The following is a 23,077-nucleotide window of genomic DNA, read 5'->3' on the forward strand; positions in this document are numbered from 1 at the left end:
TAATTTATCATCTTTGTAGAATTGGATTAAGAGGGTAACTTGCATTTCCAACTAAATAAACCAAAGCAAACACTTCAACTCAGCATGTCTTAAGTATTAATTTTAAGAAGTTGATATTGTGCTAACTCAATCAAGATGAAGAAAGTTAGATTATCTGGATTTGTGAAAAAGAAAATTAAAACCTCCAGGGGAAAAGAAAACACTGACATGTTTCGTGCGGGCCCATTGAGGTATGGTTGAGAAATGCTGAATGCTGCACGTTTCATGAGAGTTTGCACTGAACAATGTCAAGCAAGAGTTTGGAGAGTCAAGCTCCAGATATCCTCAGGTTAAATTCAAACAGGCTACTGCATGCATGGGAACTGTCTGTTACGGATGGGCTTCACTTGTCAAAAAAGCTTGGCTTCAGCTTCGAGACTAAAACAGTTTTGGTTCTTCTTTCACGCTTTAGTGTAGTTAATATGTCCTGTTCGTCATAGTGAACATACTGAACTTGATTAGGCTTTATACAGCCACCTACAGCTAATGAAAAATGTTTCTTGCAAACTTGCATGTTTAATACCAGAGTAGTTCTTCAACATTTTACAACAATCACAACAAGCATTGAATACCTCAAAACAGTTTTATGACAAGAAATGAATCTGACTAGTCAATTTGATTCACTTCATTTCAAAAATACTTTAAAGTCTGAGGATTGGAAGGATCTCCAAAGCACACAGTCTTGCAACGAATGTGAAGAAGCCTCTGACTGAAGAGTATTGCAGTGTAACAGTATCGTGACTGTCATGACATGCTAACAGGTCAATTTCTGGAATAGCAAAGATGATAGTCCATAGAAATCTCCTGGAGGACACAATTAGCTGTTGGCAAGGACTGCTAATCCACTTCATTTGCTTTTGCCACTCCTCTTTGAATATCTGACTGGCCTTTGAGCAGAAAAAAGGGCAGAGAGACATTTAGAAAGTTCAGTCCAAAAAGTACTGTATCTGCCCATAACAACAACGTTTAGAACTTTTAAAAAATGTATCACTATTATTTTATTATGTTAACAAAGATAGGCCAGGTTTCCTATTACGATCTCAATGCAAACACCCTAAATATTATCGTGTGTACAATTTTTTTTACATTATATTCTAAAGTTTGTTTGTTTTTTTGCCTGTAGTGGCAAATAAATCCTGTGCATGCTATTGAGATTTAGCCCAATACATCAGTTAGAAAATCCAGCAGGTTTTCAAACATGAATCAGACCAGTTAATTGGAGTTTGGTATAAATTTTCAGACCAGAAGTCAGATTGCAAATGTAACAGAACCCAGTAAGCACCAGCAATAACATGTATGAGAGGTTCTGATGTAGCAAAAATCAGTATGTGGCAACAAGTCATCTTCATGGCTGTCAGTAGTTATTAGCTCTACCTTCAAAACTGAACCAAAGTTGCTTTTGAGTTACATTCACTGCAGCTCAAGTACCACTGGTGCTTGCACCACAATGTGAAAACATTGGTAAAAAAAAAAAAAAAGAAAAGGAAGAAGAAGAAAAGATCGATATGTAGACACGCTGCCCTCTTGTTTAGTCTGTTACCGGTGAAAGCTTTCTACTGTCTTTATGACAATCTTACATAACAACCTGTTTTTTTTTTTACATTATTGTAACTAATACCTCAAAAACATGAGAATGGGGATTTCACAAAGCATTTATGATTATGTAATCAAAAACTTCAAACATATCAGATTTGTTTCATTGTAAGGCAAGGCAAGCTCTGTCTTATCTCTTGAAGCCAACAGCTGAATAATTATACGAAGGAAAAATGCTTTACTGAGAGGAGCCTTTATGGTACTTCAACAGACAGGCTTTAAACAACGTCAGTCTTTGATACAAAATGTGTAAAATGTGGGTACTAACACAGTAATTTATGTTGTGATTTATATTCTTTATGTCCTGCAGGTTGAATCTCATTAATAGTTATTTAACAAACTGGAACATTTCTCAGAGATCATAAATTATGGTCAAAATAGCTAAATCAAATTTTACTACACAGCTTAGTCCTTTTCACGAGTCTGTGCAGTATTTGTAAAATAATTCAGGACTGTTTCCAGATTTGGAAGAATAGAAAATCTTTTATTTGCAGTATTAACTTGATACACTTAACAGACGTCACACCGACATGTAGAGTGATATATAACCTTATTAATTTAATAGGAGCTTAATACTTTTTTGATTGTGTCTGGTTGTAGAAACTGCAGCTTGAAGCCCCAATAAATCATCCTCATGGTTGTTCATAAGATTGTAATTTTCCAACTCTAACATGATATTTGTGATTTGTATTCTTTTAACCTGACCCTTTCAGATGAAAAAAGAAACTAAATATGTAAAATGTAAACTTCACAAGCACATTTTAAGAGTTGTAGCAACATTCATGGTTGAGTTAGTCCAGAACATCAAAGGTCAGATGTTGAAGGTAAGGTAATGTTATTTATATAGTACATTTAAGGTAGAAAGGCAGTTCAAAGTGCTATACATGAATTAGAAGGAGTGACAAACAAAACAACAAAACCAAAAGAAAGAGAAAAATGCACAACAAAAGAAAACTAGATGTTAAAATGTTCAATTTGATCTGGGTTGCAAAGTAGCAAAATGTTGGTTCTCCATGTTTGATTCTTGTTCTGGGTCAATAAGTTCTCCACAATTTATAAACTAACAAGAGTTTCTCTAAGTCTTGCTCCGATATTAAATGTATAAAATATAAAGCTACATGTTGGTCTACAGTAAGACGTACTGCACAATTCATTACCTGGCAGGAGTTTTTTTTTAAAAGCCTGGTATGTAAATTAATGATGATTAATGATGATTTACAAGGTATACAAGTACTGCAGCACACTTCCCTCCCCACAAAAATGGCTTTCTCAAACAGAAAGGCATTATCAGTTCATTCTACCGTAGAGAGAATCAGAGAGCTTCTCTGATGTCAGCAGCTAGACCAATGAGGTATTGTTTGTGAGCATAAAGTCTTCCATGTGAGAAAATGTGGTCTTTTACCACGGTTTTTGTGTTTTAAGTGTTCTATATTGCGTTATCTTCAGTAGCAACCATCCATCCATACATTATTTGATCACACTAACGTTTATTGATGGGGGCTGATGCCTTTGGTCAATGATCATCAGCTTCATCACAGGCTGGAGTGACGAATTTTGTTTATTGTGTCTGTGCCAAATGAACAAGAGAAAGTATTTGTATGTCATAAAATTGGTTTTAGTGTAAATAATCATTGTGAGAAAACTAGCTTTGCATGGTTCTATAATTTAAGTGGCAAAATAGACAGTGTCTTTGAAACATCTGAGACATTACTAAGATGTCCTCGAACTCATCCAATGAGTGAAACAGATGCAAACTGTGTGTGGATAAAAGGAATTTTCAGCTCCTGCTATGCTTTATGCATAAGCTGCACCTTAATTCTAGAAGAATTGGAGTGCATCAGACTAACAATGCTGGTCAGAACTGGAGCATTTACCTGATTGCTGAACAAGTACTTTTTTAAAATTAAATTTCTGACCAAAAGAGATCATTCATACTTGTGACAAATGACAGGCAGACTAGACTTCAAAATCCCTCGGAAGAGTGCCAGTTTGTTTGGTCTCCAAGCTATTGGTCTGAGAAAAAATCTCTCCTTATTCTTTCATCCTTACTTTTCAAGTTCATATATAAATCTTTAGTTTATTTGCTCAACCCGAGCTGCAGATGTTGTTGTCTTTAGTAACGTCTTTGGTGGTCATTGTGTTATGCACTGAAGTCAAGGTGACCATATGTAACACCGCCACTCTTTGGCAACTTTCAACCGTATTCAAAGGGGCTTTCTCCTGGCTTTCTTTCTGTCGTGCTATTTTTTAACTGCTTCTGAACTTCTCTGTTGTTTGTTGATCAGGCTAAGTTCCACACATCTTTTGGCACCTTTTGTTCGAGGACAAGCAGTTGCTTGTTTTCCACTTTCTTCCACTCTTCCAATGTTTGAATTTGGATGTTTGCAACTAAGTGAGAGATTAGCTTCTTAAAATACACAAGTCATACTGAACAAAATGTTAAGTGCAAAGTTTTTGTTATTATTATCATCCTTCAGTTAGTAGGAATCTGTTTCATCTTGACAAATTTAAAAGTAGAAGTTCCAACCATAAACCAGCAGAAAATTAATGTGAGAAAACTTAATCCCCTGATGTTTGTGTTTAGGCAACAGATAAATCAAATGACAAAGACTATTTTACTTTCTGTTTTTTGAATTATTCTTTTTAATCCAGTTTAAAAATGGGTGGTTGCAACAGAAGAAAGTGTTCAATATGTGTTATTCAGTCCACAGCATTTGAAATGGTTCTGCTCTTGTCCACAATGTAGCTTTTCTTATTCTGTGTGCCAAGATAAAGAGTTTTGTGTCCTGATGTATGGCGTCTTGGAGACATCTTCCTTTCAAATGTATGTAAATGACAGCAGAGATGAAGGGATAAAGCAGCGTATCATGCTGTCTGAAAGGAACGCTGAAGACAACACGATGAATCATTACCCGGACCGAATCCAAGTCTCCTTGGCATCGGACCATCCAATCCTGACAAATGGGCCCATTAATCCATCAGGATTTCTCAAACATGCAAGCCAAGATCAGAGATCAACAGTGCCATTTTTCTTTTCTTAATAACTTACAAGCTATTTTTCCAGTAAACAAAATATGAACGTGATCAAATGTACACAGACAGCAGGAAACATGTCAAGCCAAGATTGCACAACAAAGGCAAGTAAATTGCCAGTAAATCACAGAAAACGTAACATAAAATGCTGTAAGATTCTGGGTGGCATCTGGGGAGAAATATAAATTTTCTGACTCTATGGGTGTGTTTTTATCTTTATGTCTAGGCAGAGGTACCTAGCAGGCAAGAGCAGTGAAAGTAAAGTAAAGATGCATCTCTTTTCTGGGTTTCAGCAGATGATGTTAGAAACAAAAACAGTGAGTGGCCGGATCAGATGTCCACTCAAGCACTCAGGGCCTCATTAACATCTGTCACCTGCAGTAATGCAGAAATTCCTTTGAAAGTGACATAAAGAGCTATTTTCAGGAGTTATCCGGAAAAGTCGAAATATGATATAGGAGTGCTGACAAGGGATTTAATGAAATGTTTCTCCACAGCCGTTGGCAAAAAACAACAGAACATAACAGTCTTGCCACAAGCGATGGTTCATAATGACATATTCTTTTGAGAATAATAAGAAGAGCAAACATTAAATCACTACGGAAAAAATAAATGCTAATAAATGTGAGTAAATTCCCCTAATTCAAAATGTGGAAGAAATAAATTATAGTTGCTCCTAAAATGAGTTAATGTGCACTATAAATTTAGTTGATTGATAAAAAATAATAGATTGCACAAGAACACTTTAAATAGTTAGATCAAATCTAATATTGAAGGGTTTTTATCCATGCTGAAACCTTAAATCCTACTTTGAATAAATACTTTTGCTTCAAAATTGTACAAACTTCCTGAATAAGATTCTTTACAAAAACATACCTTTGAAAATCAGGTGTGGTCTGAGGCACAGCTCAGGCATACCAATACCTTAACGGCTCTATTATGCTTCCTTGAACAGGTTAGGATAGGTCTATGGGCGATACAAAACATATTCATTACATTTTTTTTGCACAAAATTACTTTTAGGCAAAGAGCTTCTCGTCTGCTCAATTCTCAGTTTTGGATTCCTTTCAGAATGAACTCCTATAGGGTCTGTTATCATTTTAAATTATAAGCTCCCTGCCAAACCTAACGTCTTCAGTCACATGCACACAGACGCACAACTACACAACTGTGCACACAACTTGAAAAGCAGAAGTGGAGCCTCCTGCACAATCAACAAGAATGCAACAAGTGGTTTCTGGATGGTAAGTCAACAACTAAACACTTTTAGTACAGCCATTGTACAGTGCACACAACAGTAAAACCCGTTGACCAAATGTGTTGGAACGCAGCTTTAGGTTGCTAGGTAGCAAGGTGGGCTTCGCTGGGTTTGCTAGGTAAAGGTGAAGTGCCTCTTGAATGTGACTTAACAATTGGAAACTCATTTTCCAGACACCAAAATAACTTCAGCTGATTTCAGAGACAGAACTTCAATTTGCTCTATCTGACCAAATTGAAGCACAAAATTGTGCAAAATGTGAATTTTGCATAATATTTCCCCTTTAACTGTTGACTGTGAAGTTTCATTGCATGTTAGAAATAAGGCAAAATAGGGAAAATTTCCCCTAAGGTTTAGAGATAATCAAAATAGGGAAAGGAAGCTAAAAAATGACAAAGGCAGCGAAAGAGGAGAAACACCTGGAAGCTCAGTTCACAAGTTAAAAGGTAAGATGGAGGTGGTAGAAACAGGAAACTATCAAGAGCTGTCACCAGGTTTCCTGAGGTTCCCTGAGGTGAAAAACCCTCAACTGACAGCAAAAGACCTGCAGCAAGACTTGTTGGCAGCAAATGCTGAGGTTTCAGCTTTTAGCTCCTAAACAATGAAAGGCTTCATGCGTCTTCTCCAAATGATAAGCCACTGACTGTACTGACCCAAAGGTGTGAGAAAAATCAACTCATGAATAAATAAGCCAAAAGTAAAAAAGTTTTAAGTTTCTAATCTGTGACTTAAAATTGGAAGTTTTTCCTTCTTTGGAAAGGAAAAAACAATGTCTGAAATAGGGAAGAAAGTATTTGCTAAGAAAGAACACCATGCCAACAGGAAAGCACGGTGGTGGCTCTGTAATGCTCTGGGGCTTCTTTGCCTCCTCTTTCTTTGGAAACACACAAGATGAACTCAATTGGATGTCAGGAAATCCTGGGAGAAATCCCATTCTGTCTGTCATGAAGCTGAAACTTGGGTTCATTGGACCTTCAGGGAACTTTAGAAAATCTGATGATACTATTAAATGTTGCGATGGCAACATCAGGTTCAAAATATGCTTGTTTTTTCTTTCTTCTCCTTCTGATCTGTGCTTCCGACTCCATGTGACCTTTAACATTTTTGGAGGTGTCATTTGTGGCTGATGTGAGCTTTTGCTGCCCGAATGGCTAAATATTTTATCAGCGTAAAAAAAATACGACCTTCAAAACTATATTAGCCAACAAGGGGTAAACTCAAAGCCATCCTGTGTCACGTAAATGTTGTGCACACTGATACTGTGGTGATATTTTCTTGATAACTCTCCTTTAAAGGACTCCAATAGTCCCAGGTATATTTCAACATCCTGGAAGATTTTACAGTGTCCATCGTGACTCTCATAAAACTTTCCTGTAGGATTTGAAAGAAAGGCAGCTGCAGCACGCAAATCCAAGACTATTAGTGAACCGGCTGCCAGAGTCTGTGTCTGGCTCTGAATCCCAGTGTCAGCCACTTGTTATAACATAAGGGTGCTCTAGCATGCTCGTCATGAAAGGCTTGTATAACTTTGAGACTATAGAAGTCACTGGAAGTGATATTCTGTGTGGAATTTGGAAAACTCTGCTGAATGTAGCTATTTCAGTTGTTTTAGTTTAGTTTATTTCATCCAAACAGCTGCTAGTTTATGTATTTTGCCACTAAACCTGCTTTGCAGTGGTTGCTTGAATCATTTTAGATCCACCTGTACCCTAAATAACAAGGGCAAGGCAAATGTGATGATAATCCAGTAAGATCTACGTGTGAGGAAAGGTGGAAAACTAAGCCAGAAGAAACAAAGCGAGCTTTTCAACACTAGAAATGTGACAGAGATACACATTACACCCAGTTACTTGTCTAAATGAAGCTGGGCTGTCAGAAAGGGTTTGTAAAGCTTAACAATATGAACAAAATGTCAAGTAGGAATGCTATGATTAAATAATAAAACACATGAAATGAGCTGTAAGCTGAGCTGTCCTAGTTTTTTTTTATTATAACAGATAGAGGTTAGTCAATCTAAATCTGAATTGTTACTCATAATATTATAGTTCAAACAAAATTTTAAGTATCGGGAAGGAACTTCTTGTATGATGATGAATAACTGACGGCTCTCATTATTAGGCCAATTGAACAACCAAATGATGAGATAGCCTGCAGCCTTTATGAACCCATAAAACATTTTGCGTAACAACGTTTGGAAACTTCAAGCAGCCAATAAAAGTAAATAAGTAACAAACAAACTTTCACAAACTCTGTGCACTATTCTCTGTTCCTCGCCGTACCTTTGAAACTCTGACCGACGGAACATGATGCGTCTGGGAATAAAATTCATAAACATGAAAAGAAAACTAAAAACAAACAGCTGCAAGATTTTGTTAAAATAAAAGTAAAAACTTGGTGATCGTATGACTAGGGTAAAGTTGGAAATGATTGCGCAGCAAATTTTAAAAAAATGAAAGTGCGGTTCATTGAGCTCAACATTCACTTTGATTTCTCTGGAAATCTTGAATTAGATCTTATGTGGGCATATGAATAATGCTATGCTTCTTTTATATGCTATTTAAAACAACACCTTCAACTTTAAGTCATAAATCCTAGTGAAAAGTAGGTCAAATTTATCATTCCTGGTCACTCATGCAAACTGGAGGATATTTCCAAAACATGCCATCAGAAATGTAAGTGACCTGTAGCCTACAGCTCTAAGAATAGCATAAAAGGAAGTTGTATCTGAAAATCTCAAAAGAGGAAACAATATGCAAATCAATTGTAACACTACGTCAACAAATTTTTACTCAAGTAAAAACTAGCCGTCAAAAAAATACTCAAGTTATAGTGAAAAAGTACTGAGTAACTCATCATGACATCACTCACCACTACAAATACATAACATAATAACACAGAAAGACAAAAGGGTCTTTGATGTGTTCATAAATTTAACATTAACAGTGTTTTTATCTTTGGATAAAACTGCAAAAGTTGCAATTTAGGGCCCCCAAAACACCAGGGGCCTCCCACAAATGTTTACATTTTTACACAGACCATAAATCTAAGAGTTTTAATGATCCAAAGCAACTTTAAGTAATTTTACGCATACTGAGTTCAATGTTTAAAGACACACTTATTAGTGGAAATGAATAGATTTACAGGTAATTATTAAATGTTCATGTTGTAGGTTAAATAATGTTAGGTGTGAGGTTAAGTAGTTCAAGTTTCGATTCCTAACCTAGAGCGAAATTGTGACAGGTCAGGAATTACTTCAAAGTTTACTGTAATTTATGAGATGTTTATCATCCAGATGCTGTTTCTAACTGGAGTAAAAAACATAGTTACTTGTGAAATAACCAAACACAAAAAAAATTTATTCAAAGTTCAGATAAAATAAGTAGTTTAATTTTGCACAAAACTGTTCCATTATTTTTTATGTTGTACAAAATTAGTTTATAAAAAGTCAGACTGGTTGAAAAAAGTTGTATGGAGAGTCTAGATGAGAATCAGTGGAAATTAAATAATAACCTCTGATTCTGTTGATTCAGTCTGAATTAAAATGGAAAAACTTTGAGTCATAGCAGCATACATGAACAAGGGAATTCAAATACTTTACAGAAAAAAGGACAAGAACTACTTTAAAGACAAAAATGCTCAAATAAAAAATTAAATTGTAAGCATTGCTGTTAATAGTAAATTGTTTAGAAATGGTAAAACAAATTAGTGAATATTGTTTTTATTTCATGTTCAGTATTTATGACAAAACTTTGCACTTTGTTTTATGTTTTTTATATGTTTTATGTTTTTATCTTTGTGTAAATCTTCATGTTTTGATTGCCTGTCACTTTGCTGCTTTTGCCCTGGAATTTCCCCTCTGTGGGACAATAAAAGTTGTTTTTCTGTCCAAATGAAAAAGGCTTTTGCCTTAATATAAATTGTATTTACTTTTCACTTTCTGTACTTGGATGCAAATGTTTCTCTTTCTTTCTTTTTTTGAAACCTTTGGAAAGTGAGTTGTCTTTCTCTTTATGCTGCCCTAAGATCACTTTTGTTGTCATTTACTAATGAACCAAATTAAGCTGAATGCATTTATGAGTTTATGACTCAACTATTGCACATAATTAGAAACAATTCAAGCAATCTTTTCTATTTTTCTCAGAGGCAACGTCTGAGAAAAATGCACAAACACACCAGGGACAATTTGAAACTCATAAGCCATCCTTCAGAAAGAAAAAAACCCCGATAAGTACAAAGGTGAGTCTGCTGGCATTTTTCCAGCACAGACGTCTTATAAAGAGAAGTGCCTGCACAGGTTTGGTAGACACAAGAAGAGGGAGCTGCAACTGACACCGACAGCATCACAGGTGAGACATTTTAGAGTTAGAGTTAGTTTGTCTTTATTTTTCTAATCATATTCAATGTTTTTGCTTTGATTAGTTGGTTATACTAAGAGGAAACAAGAATTGCCATCATGTCCAGGATGTAAATCTTTAGTAAAATCATTAGGTTAATTATCCAAATCCACAGGAGAGAATAGGAAAGAATGTTTGTATTCTCATTTTTCCTGAAAAGCAACTGCAAAAAGTTATTTTTGACGTAAATGGAATATCAAGAATGCATAATTATTAAAGAATAAAAAGCAAACATACTTGTCCGTTAGAGGAATTTATACAACAGAAATATTTTTCCATAGACCAAAATAAATTAGTTTGTTGATCCAAGGTGTGAGTGGACAGGTGTTAGCCAAAGACTGACATTTCGGCATTTGTCAAAAGTTCAAAGTTTATTTGGGAATGTGTAGGTGGAACGGAGCTGCAGTGATCAGACTGATAAGGCTCATTGTGTTGATTTTATTTTTTCCAGATTTGCCTCCACAGACTTCACCATGCGGTTCAACACGCTGTTCTTCCTGCTGGTTCTTTCTTGTCTCTGCTTCACTTTGGCACAAGGTAAAGAGTTGATCAAACAAACAGCTGATTTCTGGAAATAGTGTTGCATATCTAGCATGCAATAAAGAAGTAATCAAAGTTAATAAGTTTGGTTTATTGCCAGACTGCTGGGATGGGTAAATGTGACTTCCTGTGTTTTTACTGCTTACTTTACAACCTGATTAAACATCCCCACATCTGATACATACTATTGTCTGATTAACTAATATTAATCAACTATAATGTTCCTACAAAGTTAGTATAAAAGTTGTGATGTTTTTGTAATATTTTAGTGTCCTATGAGGATTGCTGCCTGAAGTATGTGAAGAATCTCACCAACAACGTTCAAAAGCACGCAGTGAGCTACAGACGCCAGAAGACAGATGGCGGCTGCAACATCCCTGCCGTAATGTCAGTTTCACAAACACAAAACGGTTATTTTGAGTCAGGTGTGATCGCCTGAGCCAGAACCTCACCCGAACTCTTCACCTTCCTTTAGCTTCATCATGAAGAGGGGACGCAAGTTTTGCACAGACCCCAACGAGAAATGGGTCAAGGAGCTTGTGCTGAAGATTGATGAGAAGAATGAGAAAAAGGGGAATGTAGGAAATACTCCTCTTCTTGAAATCTGCAAAGAGGTAACTAGTAAAAAAACATTTCTAAAAGTTCGGATTTTTCTGTCTTTGCAGCATTTCAGGCATCCGAGAAGAGGCTGAAGAGGACGGCTCCCCACAGCGACGCCACCCTCAATCTTCCTGCTGTTTGCAGTTTTATTACCGAGCAAAGAGTGGCTTTTACGGCGATTTTATGGGGTCTGACTGGAGGACAAAGTCAGAGGGCTGGCCAAGAAAATGTTGCAGCTCTGCTTTTGCTTTCGCTCAGCATTAACATAGCAGGTCAAAAGCTACTCTAGAGTTGCAGCTGCACTTTGCTGTTAACAAATGGACTTTTCAAGCTGATAGGTGACCACAGAATATATTCTCAGACCACACATGTCAATGCATGGCTGCTTCAGCAACCATTTTCATTCCATCAAACATAAAATATACTGCTTGATAATAGAACTAGTAATGGAGAGTAAATTATAAGTGTTCATACAATATTTAATACATCTGCAGTGTCTACACATTTCATTTAAGTAATTATATGACTGGAACTGTAATTGCTTTTTTAAAGTTTGTGCCATAGAAAATGAGAAGCTTTATCATACTTTAATTTTGATTTTTTTTTTAAGTGTCTTTCATTTCATGCCTTTGTGTACAGGTTTTATAGCAAATTATGTGTTCTAATAAAAAAAAATGAGTTATAACAGCTCACTTGGTGGTGTTTATGTGTCAAAAATGATTAAAGATGCTCACACATAGACCAGTGTGTTTTGGTGCAAATTTTGCAAATAAACCATAGTTTATGAAGAGGAAACTGTATACTGCAATTGTGAAGTACGAAGGAGGCAGTATTATGTAGAGTGGGTTTTTTCCTGCAAGAATGGCTGGAAAGTTAAACCTAAACATTATGCAGAAATATCAAAGCAATATCTCAAGACATGAACTAGGAAGTTAAAGCTTGGACCAAATAGATGATGAGTAACCCAGCAAATTGGTTTCTAAGTGCTGCCTATAAATTTGACCCAGTTCCACCAGTTCTGTCAGGAGGAGTCGGCCAAAACTCCAGAAAACTGCTGTGAGTTATTTTGGTAACCTTTTTGACCCAATTCATAAAATAATTTCTACCAAATACTAAAGAAACATGCATTTACTTTGAAGAAAGTTTATAAAATAATCATGTTCATTGTTTTGGCATTTAACAAAATGTGTTAAAATGTCAGACAATGAGATAGTGTGTGCAAATATTTAAGAGTGACATTTAAGCTGAATATGATCAAATAATTGAATGTTTCTTAAACTGTTTGATTCATTATCTTGAAAACTTTTCATTTCTTGATATGAATGTTTGATTTTAAATCAACTTTACAGAACACAAGATGCTTCAAGTCAATATGTTAATATGTAACTAGTCGAGTCTTGAGTGTTTTGAAATACAATAATGTGGGGAATTACAGTAATAAAATAATACAATAAAGCACTTAAGTTTGAGTTTAGATCACATATTTACTCTATTACTGCAACAGGCTGCAGCAGAGCTTTTGTTCATTGTGTATTCAGCATCTCCAGTACGTTGCATAAGGACTCATATAACCTTGAACCTTTATAACTACAAACCTCGTTATATTTTATTTGAGTTTTATATGATAGAACAACACAAGTTATAATGTAAAAACTTTTTACTGGAAAAAATAAGAGACCATTATCTGGAACCCCACTGAAAACCTCCTGGTTATTCTGCCAAATGTTAATTTCTGAACTCTTCCTGAGTCAAAACATTAATATTGTTGTTTCTAAATTAACATGAACTTGTTTTGTTTGTGTTATTTGATGTCTGAAATCACTGCAGCGTTTTTGTAATTTGACCATTTCTCATTTTCTGATAATAAATATAAATATTTTGCTTGTCCTTTCAGAGACATGTTGTCAGTAGTTTAAAGAATGAAAGAACAAAGTTCATTTTACTCAAACATAAAACCTATAAAACCACAATAAGTTCTGTTTAGAGGTTGTCACAAGCCAGATGTCTCAGCTATCATTTGGAAGAAGCAGTTCTGGCCATCTGGGATCAGGTTTTCTTATATTAGCTGACATATAAAACATATGACAGACCTGTGAACCATGGTGGTGGTAGAATCATGCTGTGGGAATGTTTTTCTTCAGCAGGGTCAGAGGAAGTTGGATGGAGACAAATAAAGGTCAGTTAGAGGTGAAACAAAACATGAGCTGCATACAGCCAGAGCCACAGTGGGATGTTTTAATTCAATAGAGTTCAGACTTTTTGCAATTAAAAGCAGTTGTGGTCACCAAAATTTTTTTTCTTTTTATTATGAAAAATGCAAAACATAATTTTTGTAGAAAGAAACTAAATACACAATGTTTCTACACAAAATCTAATCTGTAAATCATTTTAGATGTATTCTGCGAAAGGAAAATGATTTGATTCTCACTTCTTATTGTTTTATTTAATTAAAAAAATCTGATTTAGACAAGCTTAACAAATACTGGATGTCTGTGGTGATAAATACTCTACAATTAAAATTAAATGTAAAAATGTGTCTATTATAAATTAACGGTTTATGTTTTAGGAGTATTTTAATTTGTCTGTAATCTGATTTGTTCTTTCAAATTGAATTTAAAAATCCACATTTTTAGAGTCACTTTTGAACCATAATAAGTGAAACATTGATCAACATTTTGACGTTATTACACTTGACAAAATCTAATGTTTACTGGTTTTCTCAGTTGTTGACTGTGGTGTATCTTCTGCAATTTTGTTTTTTAATGATGTAAAGCAATTTGAACTGCCTTGTTGCTGAAATTTGCTGCGCAAATAAACAGAGAAAATTTCACTTTGGCTTGTTTTAATTGTGTCACCATCAACAGTCTGGTGAAATAAATCCGTGCTATTCTTGACTTGTGGAGAAGGGATGCAAATGCCTCCTCTATGTTGGGACACAGCTGGTTTAGATCAGAGCATATTCAAGAGTGCCATTCGGAAAAGAATTAGAAAATCATTTTTAGGCTGGTGATAAAGCGTAAAATTGATCCTCTTATCTTCACTGCTTTCATTTTGAAAGGACTTTGACCACATTTATGCAGGTTTGGTTGGAATTTGGGTCAAAATTTCCCTTTCCACTTGCAGCTCAAGCAAGAAAGCTTGCACAGGACTTGTGTATCAGCGCATGATTAGAAGTACTATCTGATAAGCTGTGGAGCTTGAATTACTAACCTTTTATTTGTATCTTGCTCCCTCATCTCCATGGGCACTGCTGGGGCTTGCCGCAGATAAGATCTTACCATGCCTAACGCAGTGTGTGTTTGACTTTGCTGCCATCAGAGATTGATGACTTCCACACAGGTGCCTTGCAGAGGCTTCATCTTGCACAGAGCAAGATGAAGCACAGATAGTGAGTGTCTCAATAGAAAAATTATTAGCCCACACAGGCCCACTTTAAAAATGTGATGTATGTTGATTAAAGAATGAGTAGGAACACCTTTAAGCTTGTCATCGTCTCTGCTTAAAACACCGGTGAGACAAAAATTACTGTTAAGGCAGTTTTAATGTAGTGCGACTGAGATTTAAAAGCCAGGAGGCCTCACAGACTTCAAGTATCTGTTTGAAAATGGTGCCAACTTAGCTCACAGGCAGAAGGAGTGATGAATAGCCTGACAAATGCAAGATAATTACCAAAACAGTTATTGCATATCGAATATTGGTGGACATCCAATGCTTCTTTGAAAGTGACTAATAGGAGAACCACCCTCATAGGTCAAAAACAGTGTTGCAACTTGAAAGGGATTTTGGCGCTTTCGCTTCTTCTTGTCTATACCTTAATAATGCTCAGAGGAGAGCAACATTTTTTTAAAAAAATGCAAGCTGGGGCAAAGCCTGCAGGTTCTTTTGTGAAGGATGAAAAAAAACATGAAAGAAAAGTCAGAAAACCAAGACAGGAAAGAAAAGTTTACACTAAAACAATGTCATAAAATCTGAGCTGTTATGGCATATGCTGGAAAGGTGTGAAAATTATAGTTATAAATTATTAAAGCAGGCTTGGAAAACAGAAATAATGACCTCATCTGACACACTGTGACTTATTTATTAATGCAAGTTGGATGTCAGACACTAATAACAGTGCCATGGCTGTAAATTTTGGCTCCCATAAAAATTTCAACGAATAAAATGAAAGGTGAAATGAAAGGTGTGAAGCGTTTCAGAAAGCAAACGTTTCCTTTGAATTACATTTTCCACCAGCATCAACATGTCGCAACAAATACTTTATGTTATATGAGACCGAACTGAAGACAACAAATCTAATTTACTGTCATTATATAAGAAAATTCTGTTCCTTCTTCAGTAATAGCAGGGTGAGTTGTTCTGTTCAAAGCAAAAGAAAAAAGTAATATTTAATTGCTTTTAAAAAGATCTTTAGTGTGCTTAATATCCTCATAAGTAATATTTACTGCTTGTAACATGTACAAATAAAGCAAGGTTGTATATTTAAGAATAACTTTGTGAAATATTTGACCTTCTTTGGGTAACAAGAGTGTGATGAAAAGAGTTGAGCTGCACTACAACTGGATAATAATTTATTTCATTAAAAAACAACAACAAATTAATGATACTTGCACTTTTATTGACACAATTTGTAGTTGGTGTTTTACATTTTCATAGTATTTTCTGTCTGTATTGACTTTATGGCCAATTCTTCGGTCAAAGTGTGAATGTTGAACAAGTTAGGACTGGATTATACAAGTTACTTGTCAGCTAAAAGGCTAAAGTTCTCCAAAGTGATTAAACTTATGTATCATAACTAATGTTATTGACACAATCCATAGACTTTAGCATTATTTTACAGCATAAATGTACATTTTTTATTTTAAAATAGTGGCCTGATAAGAATTATGGAGTTTTGTCTCTAACCAAATAAACACGGTCAGTAATTCTCTAAAGCAGAATTTAAGGAAAATAAAAAAATAAAAAGAAACAGGATTTTAAAAAAAATTTATACAGTTGCATAAAACCATACAGAGTAAAAACATGTATGTTCCCCCTGACAGTATTTGAAGAAGGAGCAATTTTTGTTATTTGCTGTAAACTACAAACAATTGAGTTTGACATCAAAATATTACTATGAGACAAGAGATCAATTTCCAGGCTTCTCATCTTCTGCTTTTTTGTCTTCCTTAAACCTTCCAGATCACTAAACTGATTATCATTTCTAATAAAGACACTTTACAAAATACTGTTTTTTTAAAGGAATATTTTAAATATTAAGAATAAAAACGGTCCAGATAATTTCTCCCAACCATTGTTAAATCATTGTTTTTTTGTGATATTTTTTCAGTTTCTATAACAGTATGTCCATGAAGAATCACTTAAAGCAGAAGAAACTAATATGTTTCTTACCTATTTTGTTAAAAACATTACTATGTTGTGACAGCTCTGTGGCGGTTCCTCACAACACATCTGGCTATGAAAGCTAAGGCTAGTTAGCATAGCTTTTTTTCTGGGAACATAAGTTGTTTTCTTGCTATTAGCACATTTAGCAGCGCGTTCACTAGGTAGATTGGCAGCGCTAAGACCTTCCTCCTGGCTCTGATTGGTAGTTTTTTTAGGTCAGGAGAGATGTATTTCTTCAGAAGGCAGCAGTAGCTCAGAGAGAAGGTGGAGAAGCTGCATCCTTTCACAGATTGTCTGTCTCATCTCATACTGTAACAAAATGGCGACAGTTTTAACAATTATGTGAAAAAACATATTTTCATAAAAGTGTCAGACCGTTGCTTTAATTGGAATCTAACAATCTGTAATAGGCTAAAAGATGCCCAAAATTAAAAGAATGGATAAAAAAAACAGCCAATGATTTTCACCAGTAAGAAAATGGTTACAAAGCAATTTCTTTGACCTAGGAACATACACAGAACCACACTGAGAACCTTTGTCCATAAAGAAACCATATGGAAAATCCTATGATTCTTCCCAGTGGTGGCTGACCTCCAGGAGAGAATCAAGGATTCACACAGGAGAACACATGAGAACCCCAACATCACATCTGAAGCTCTACATCCTCACTTAAGGTCAATCAATCAAATCCAGGACATTGCTGCTCAGTTTCTCACTAGAACCAGGAAGATAGAAACCATAACACCAGTTTTAAAGTCCCTCCACTGGCTCCCTGTAGCTCAAAGAATAGACTTTAAAATATTGCTGCTAGTTTACAAATCACTGAGCGGTTTAGCAACACAATACATCAAAGATCTGCTGTTGTTGTATCAACCTTCCAGAACCATCAGGTCTTCTGGTTCTGGTCTGCTCTGCATCCCCAGAACCAGAACCAAGAGAGGAGAAGCAGCTTTCAGCTTCTATGCACCACAAATCTGGAACAAACTTCCAGAAAACTGTAAAACAGCTGAAACACTGACATCCTTTAAATCTCAACTAAAAACACACCTGTTTAGAATTGTATTTGAAACGTAATCAATTAAAAATTGAATGATGTAACAATGTATTGTTTATTCTATGTTGCATGACTTTGTGTTTTTGTGTTTATGATGTAAAGCACTTTGAAATGCCTTGCTGCTGAAATGTGCCATACACATAAAATTTGATTGATTGATTGATTAAGGTTGGGTTTAATGAATCATTCTTAAACATAATATTCAGGAGACCAGAGCTGTAAAAACACCCCCAAAACAGCATTCCTAGTAGAGCAAAACTCACTGGCCCAGTCAAAGCCTGGACTTAAATCCAACTGACATGCTGTAACATGTCAGTTAAACAGGCCACTTATATGTAAAAAAAATGAAACTTTTCTGCAAATAAAAATGTTGATAATCTGTTGGATAGACAGGTTTTTGTCAAATTCAAATGTTTGCTGTCAACATTTGAATACATTTTCTTTACCATTCCAATGCTTTTGGAGGAGGGAGCATTTTCTTAAACTGAATTCTTAGATTTGCTAAAGGTCTCCGAATTTGACTCATGCATCCCCGAACAGGGTGATGCAGGCATGAGAAATGCACGGCTGGTTGCATTCACTAATCTACAAATAAAAAACCTCCTGACTTGCTTTTTTATTTCTAAATTCCTGTAGTCATACAGAAGGAGGAATCTGAAGAGGGTCACTGACAACCTTCAACAAATTTCCTTCACGCTCAGCTGATTTAAGTGCAGCTCCAGTTGCAACAACTCTGGATGTTATTTTAGTGGACAAGAAGGAGGCCAAGTATCTTCATGGAGCATGCTACTGTGTACATTCTCAGAAACCTTCATAATACATGAAATCATGCTCTGTCCCTTCAGAAACCTCATGCTATTGCCAAAATACTTGCACTTAAATCAAAGTGGGTGGACATAAACAAAAACAAAATGATCAAGTTATAGTGAGTGTGTCTAAGAACGTTTTTCACAATCGCAGAAAATATGCAAGTTGGGGCCCATGCCGTAAAGCTCAGAGTGGAAGCACATTTTAAAAAGTTAAGGATGGGGCTACATGATGGCGCAGACCACAGAGTGGCGCTTGTACAGATGGCCCTCTGACCCGGCTTTCCTCCTCAGTCTGTTCAGGGACTCACTCGTGTGTGTCCGACTGTAACCCGCAGCGTCTATCGATCTTCGCTTCTGGATCTGATGAAGCGCGATCCGATAGGTCCCGGTGACAGGGCTTCTCAAGTCGAGACTGCTGTTGAGCAGATGAACCGCGCTGATGCCAAGATCCTCCAGCGCCACTTTCACGCTCAGATCATCTGAGGTGAAGACGTGGTTCTGGTCGACCAGGTGTGACGGAGTAGGCCTGGAGGGCGGGTAGGCCTGAGGGTATTCGATGCCCGTCATCCAGTCACTCATCATGATCTGCGCCAAGGTGAGGCGGTCTACGGGAACTGGCCTCAGGAGGCCCTTTATGATCTCCTGACAGGACTGGGGAACATATGAGGGAATGGCATAAGAACCCTGCAGGATGCAAATCTTCAGCCGGGTCGTGGTGGCTGCTTTAAAGGGCATTGTGGCGGTCACCATGAAGTAAAGCAAAATACCCAGAGCCCAAGTATCTGCATAGTGTCCAATGTAGCCTTTCTCTTTGAAAATCTCAGGTGCTGCATAAGGTGGAGAGCCACAGAATGTGTGGAGTATATCACTGGAGCAGCAACACGTGCTAAAACCAAAATCCCCCACTTTAATGCAGTAGGTGTGGGTGTAGAAGACGTTCTCGGCCTTCAGGTCCCTGTGGACAATGTTATTATCATGCTGGAAAAGGAGAAGACAAACACATGTTATTGAAGCAATCAGAGCTGATAAGAAAAGTTAAAAAGTTGAGATCTTTTTTTCAAAGCTGCAGTACGTGACTTTTATTTACAAATATAAATCTTTAAATTTGTCGGGACAGTATGATATGAGACAGTTAATCTGTGGAAAAAATCAATCTCTTCCACCTCCTCACTATTCTGCTATTGTTGTCAGAAGAAATGCACCAGTCCCGCTCAAAAACAGCCAATCAGAGTCAGGAGGAGGGCCTTAGAGCTGTCAATCAAACTCATGTACACGCTGCTAAATGTGCTAATGGTGTAGAAACACCTTATCGTTACTGCCGACAATGGTGGCTATGGTAATTAGCCTTACCATTCACAACAAGCTCTGCCGGCTGCAAGATGTTATATAGTAGCGGGATTGACAGTGCTAAGACACACCTCCTGGCTCTGATTGGTTGTTTCTGGGTTTTTTTCACAGATTATCTGTCTCATACTATACTGTCACAACATAGTGACAGTTTCAACAAATATATTACATAAATATCATTTGTCTGTTTTAAATATATTCAAAAAATATATTTATGTACTGCAGCTTTAACCCCCCACACAGCGAAGTTGCTGCTTCCATCTAAAGTCTCGTTCCCACTGAGCAGTGTAGAACATGTTGGTGTGGTTCGTTATGCTATTTCTCTGTTTCCCTTGTATGGTTTATATGTTTTCCTGCTTTAACTCACATAAATTCAATTGAAGGCTGATTAACAATTGCAGTTTAACCATTGCAGTTTTGCACACCTATGTTGGGTGTGCAAAACTGCAAAAATCAAATCAGTCCATTATGGGCTGCTGCAGGAGGATCAAACACTAATTTGACAAAACTCCAGGTGGGGGACATAAACAGATTTGGCCCTCACTGAATAGTGGGGTATAGTATAGATGCAATACAATATATACAACTATATATCTTTGAAAAGCAGAAGTGGAGCCTCCTGCACAACCAACAAGATTTCAGTAAGTGGTTTCTGATTGGTAAGGCAATTACAGTTGACTCTTCCAGCAGTCATTATGCATTGGATATAACGGTAAAACCAGCTTAACAAACATTCTGGAGCTTCGTTTGGGTTGCTAGGCGATGGGCTGGGTTTTTGCTGGGGTTGCTAGGTAACAACAAACTGTGACTCAACAATTGGGAGGTTTTTGAAACAGCTCATTTTCCAGACACCAAAAAACCCCAAAAAACATTAACTTATTGTTTAAGCACTTGGATTGTTTATAGAAGCTGTTAATTTCCAAAATTGAAGGGCAAAATGTGAATTTTGCATAATTTTTTAGGCAAAAATTCTTCTGTATCATCATGTCAGTTCCTGGACCCGTCAGTGTTTGACCCGGTTTGACGTTTTCCTCTGAAGCTTTTTGCTTTCGTTTTCCCGGTAAACCCAACGCCCACTCGGTTCCCTGAAAACTTCCTCTGGCTCTTTAACTCACCATGTGCTTGACTGCAGAGAGAACCTGCGAAAACACCAGCTTGCTTTCAAGGTCCGAAAGGCGTCCCCTGCTGGTGATCCTGGAGAACAGCTCCCCTCCGCTGGCATACTCCATCACCAGGTAAAGCCGCTTGAAGGTTTCCACCACCTCGTACAGGCGCACTATGTTGGGGTGGGAAAGCCTCTCCATGCAAGCGATCTCAGAGGCAAAGAGAGCTTGGGCGTGTTTGCTCAGACGTTCCTTATCCAGGACTTTCACTGCTACTCTCTCTATATCACACAGTGACACACAGAGAAAAGCAATCAGAAACACAATTTTCTCTTAAGCTTCATGATCTTCTCATTTAATTTTCTAATAAAATGCCGCGTTAGACCTGATTTGTCTCCTCTAGCCCTTCACAACAAAGCTTCCATGTGACTCAAAAGCAGACGAGGATGAAAACATTATGGATTAGTTAGGATGATGAGATTAGTCATGTCTTCTGACATGTAGAATGACCCAGACTGATGCAAGTATGTCTCCTTAAGCTAAGCTGGATGTCTGTGCATTCATCTGAAAACTGAAACATGCAACATCCAACATGTCACTTCAGACAGAGCGGCAAAAATTTCTCAAAAAATGAGTCACAGGAAGAGGAAATGGAAGATTAGAAATCGTCTCTGTTCAAACCGCACAGACGCCGTGTTGTACTTTGATGTAAAACATTTTTAAGTTTGTTCAGCATGAACAGTGGCGCCCCCAAAAGAGGGATGTCGGGGGCCACGAGCCCCTCTTGAAAAATGCTGGCTACCCCAGAGAATCATGTTCATGTCATATTAAGGCAAACAGAGCCATATTCTCCAGTGAAGACATAAATATAAAACTCAATGAATTAATAAATACAAAATATACAAAGAGATAAATAAATAAAGTTAGGGGATTTTTTTTCTATTTCTTTTCTTGTCTTTTTTTGTGCCCCCCTAAATGTTTTAATAGCAACCCTCATGAAAATGTTCTAGGATCTTCACTGATTATAAAATGGAAAATTCAAATAAGAGGATCATTTTACACAAAATTAAGCTCTTTTATGCTTAAATAAAAGTCTTGTTATAAGTGAAAAACACTGTGAGTTTAATTAGTATTTTTTAAATAAATCTTAAGAAATGATTTACTTAAACCAAGCTCTTATATCTTGCTGAAAAGTTACTTCTAAGTTAGTTGTGTCTTATTTAAAGTAAGATATTTGCACTGGAAACTAAACAGAAAATACAGTGTTTTTGTGGTGCACATATTGTTCTTCATAAACGTAAAAGATTCTGTACGTTGTATTAAAATCAAAGCATCCAAAATCTCACCTTTAGTCAAGTCATGTATTCCCAGTCTAACCTGCGAAAAGTTACCAGAACCGATTTCTCCCTTCAGCTCGTAAAATCCCACCCGCCGTCCAAGCGTCAGGTCGTCCATCACCCTCTCCGAATGGGTCATGTTGTACACGGCCTTCCCGAAGGCGGTCCTCTGCAGCGACTCTTCATCCTCTGTCACCTTTCTGTTTCTCTCCAATTTGCTGTTCTCCTTTGGTGACGTCAAAGTCAGGATTTCTTCTTGATGGATGCCTGACCGTAAATAAGAACCTGACATTGAGAAAGAGGAAGTGAGGTAACGGCATGAAAACCTTCTGCAATTTATATCACACTTGCTGGAGTGGGAATTAAACTGTGTGTCTGTACTTACATGCTTTCCCTTTTATGTTCTTCTTGCTCCTCTCTGTGTTGATTGCATTGTTTCTGTTCTTCAAATACATGATTTCAATCCAGATGGGTGCACACTCTTTTCCTCAATTTCAATAAATACAGTGATTTGAAGGAAAATAAAATATATTGTTTACTCAAATTGAAAGATTTAGTGGAAAAATGTGGAGCATGCATCAGGAATAA

General features: G+C 36.7%; 2 protein-coding genes across 2 annotated transcripts; one reads left to right on the forward strand and one right to left on the reverse strand.

The window, feature by feature from the left end:
• The first annotated feature begins 10,197 nt into the window (after window positions 1-10,197).
• ccl25a (chemokine (C-C motif) ligand 25a) lies at window positions 10,198-12,149 on the forward strand. Its single transcript, XM_055058234.1, has 5 exons — window positions 10,198-10,269; window positions 10,769-10,854; window positions 11,127-11,244; window positions 11,333-11,435; window positions 11,523-12,149. Exons 2-5 carry the CDS (start codon window positions 10,791-10,793, stop codon window positions 11,547-11,549), a joined length of 312 nt encoding a protein of 103 aa, XP_054914209.1. The 5' UTR covers window positions 10,198-10,269; window positions 10,769-10,790; the 3' UTR covers window positions 11,550-12,149.
• Window positions 12,150-16,017: 3,868 nt separating this feature from the next.
• Window positions 16,018-22,944, reverse strand: LOC129377946 (serine/threonine-protein kinase NIM1-like). The gene is made up of 4 exons (XM_055058168.1): window positions 22,875-22,944; window positions 22,499-22,774; window positions 21,165-21,433; window positions 16,018-19,680 (listed from the first exon to the last, which is right to left on the reverse strand). The coding sequence occupies exons 1-4, from the start codon at window positions 22,942-22,944 to the stop codon at window positions 18,925-18,927; spliced, it is 1,371 nt and encodes a 456-aa protein (XP_054914143.1). The 3' UTR covers window positions 16,018-18,924.
• Window positions 22,945-23,077: the final 133 nt, after the last annotated feature.

The sequence above is a fragment of the Poeciliopsis prolifica genome, unplaced genomic scaffold, assembly GCF_027474105.1.
Source record: "Poeciliopsis prolifica strain line A6 unplaced genomic scaffold, Auburn_PproV2 SCAFFOLD050, whole genome shotgun sequence".
Taxonomy (NCBI): Eukaryota; Metazoa; Chordata; class Actinopteri; order Cyprinodontiformes; family Poeciliidae; genus Poeciliopsis; species Poeciliopsis prolifica.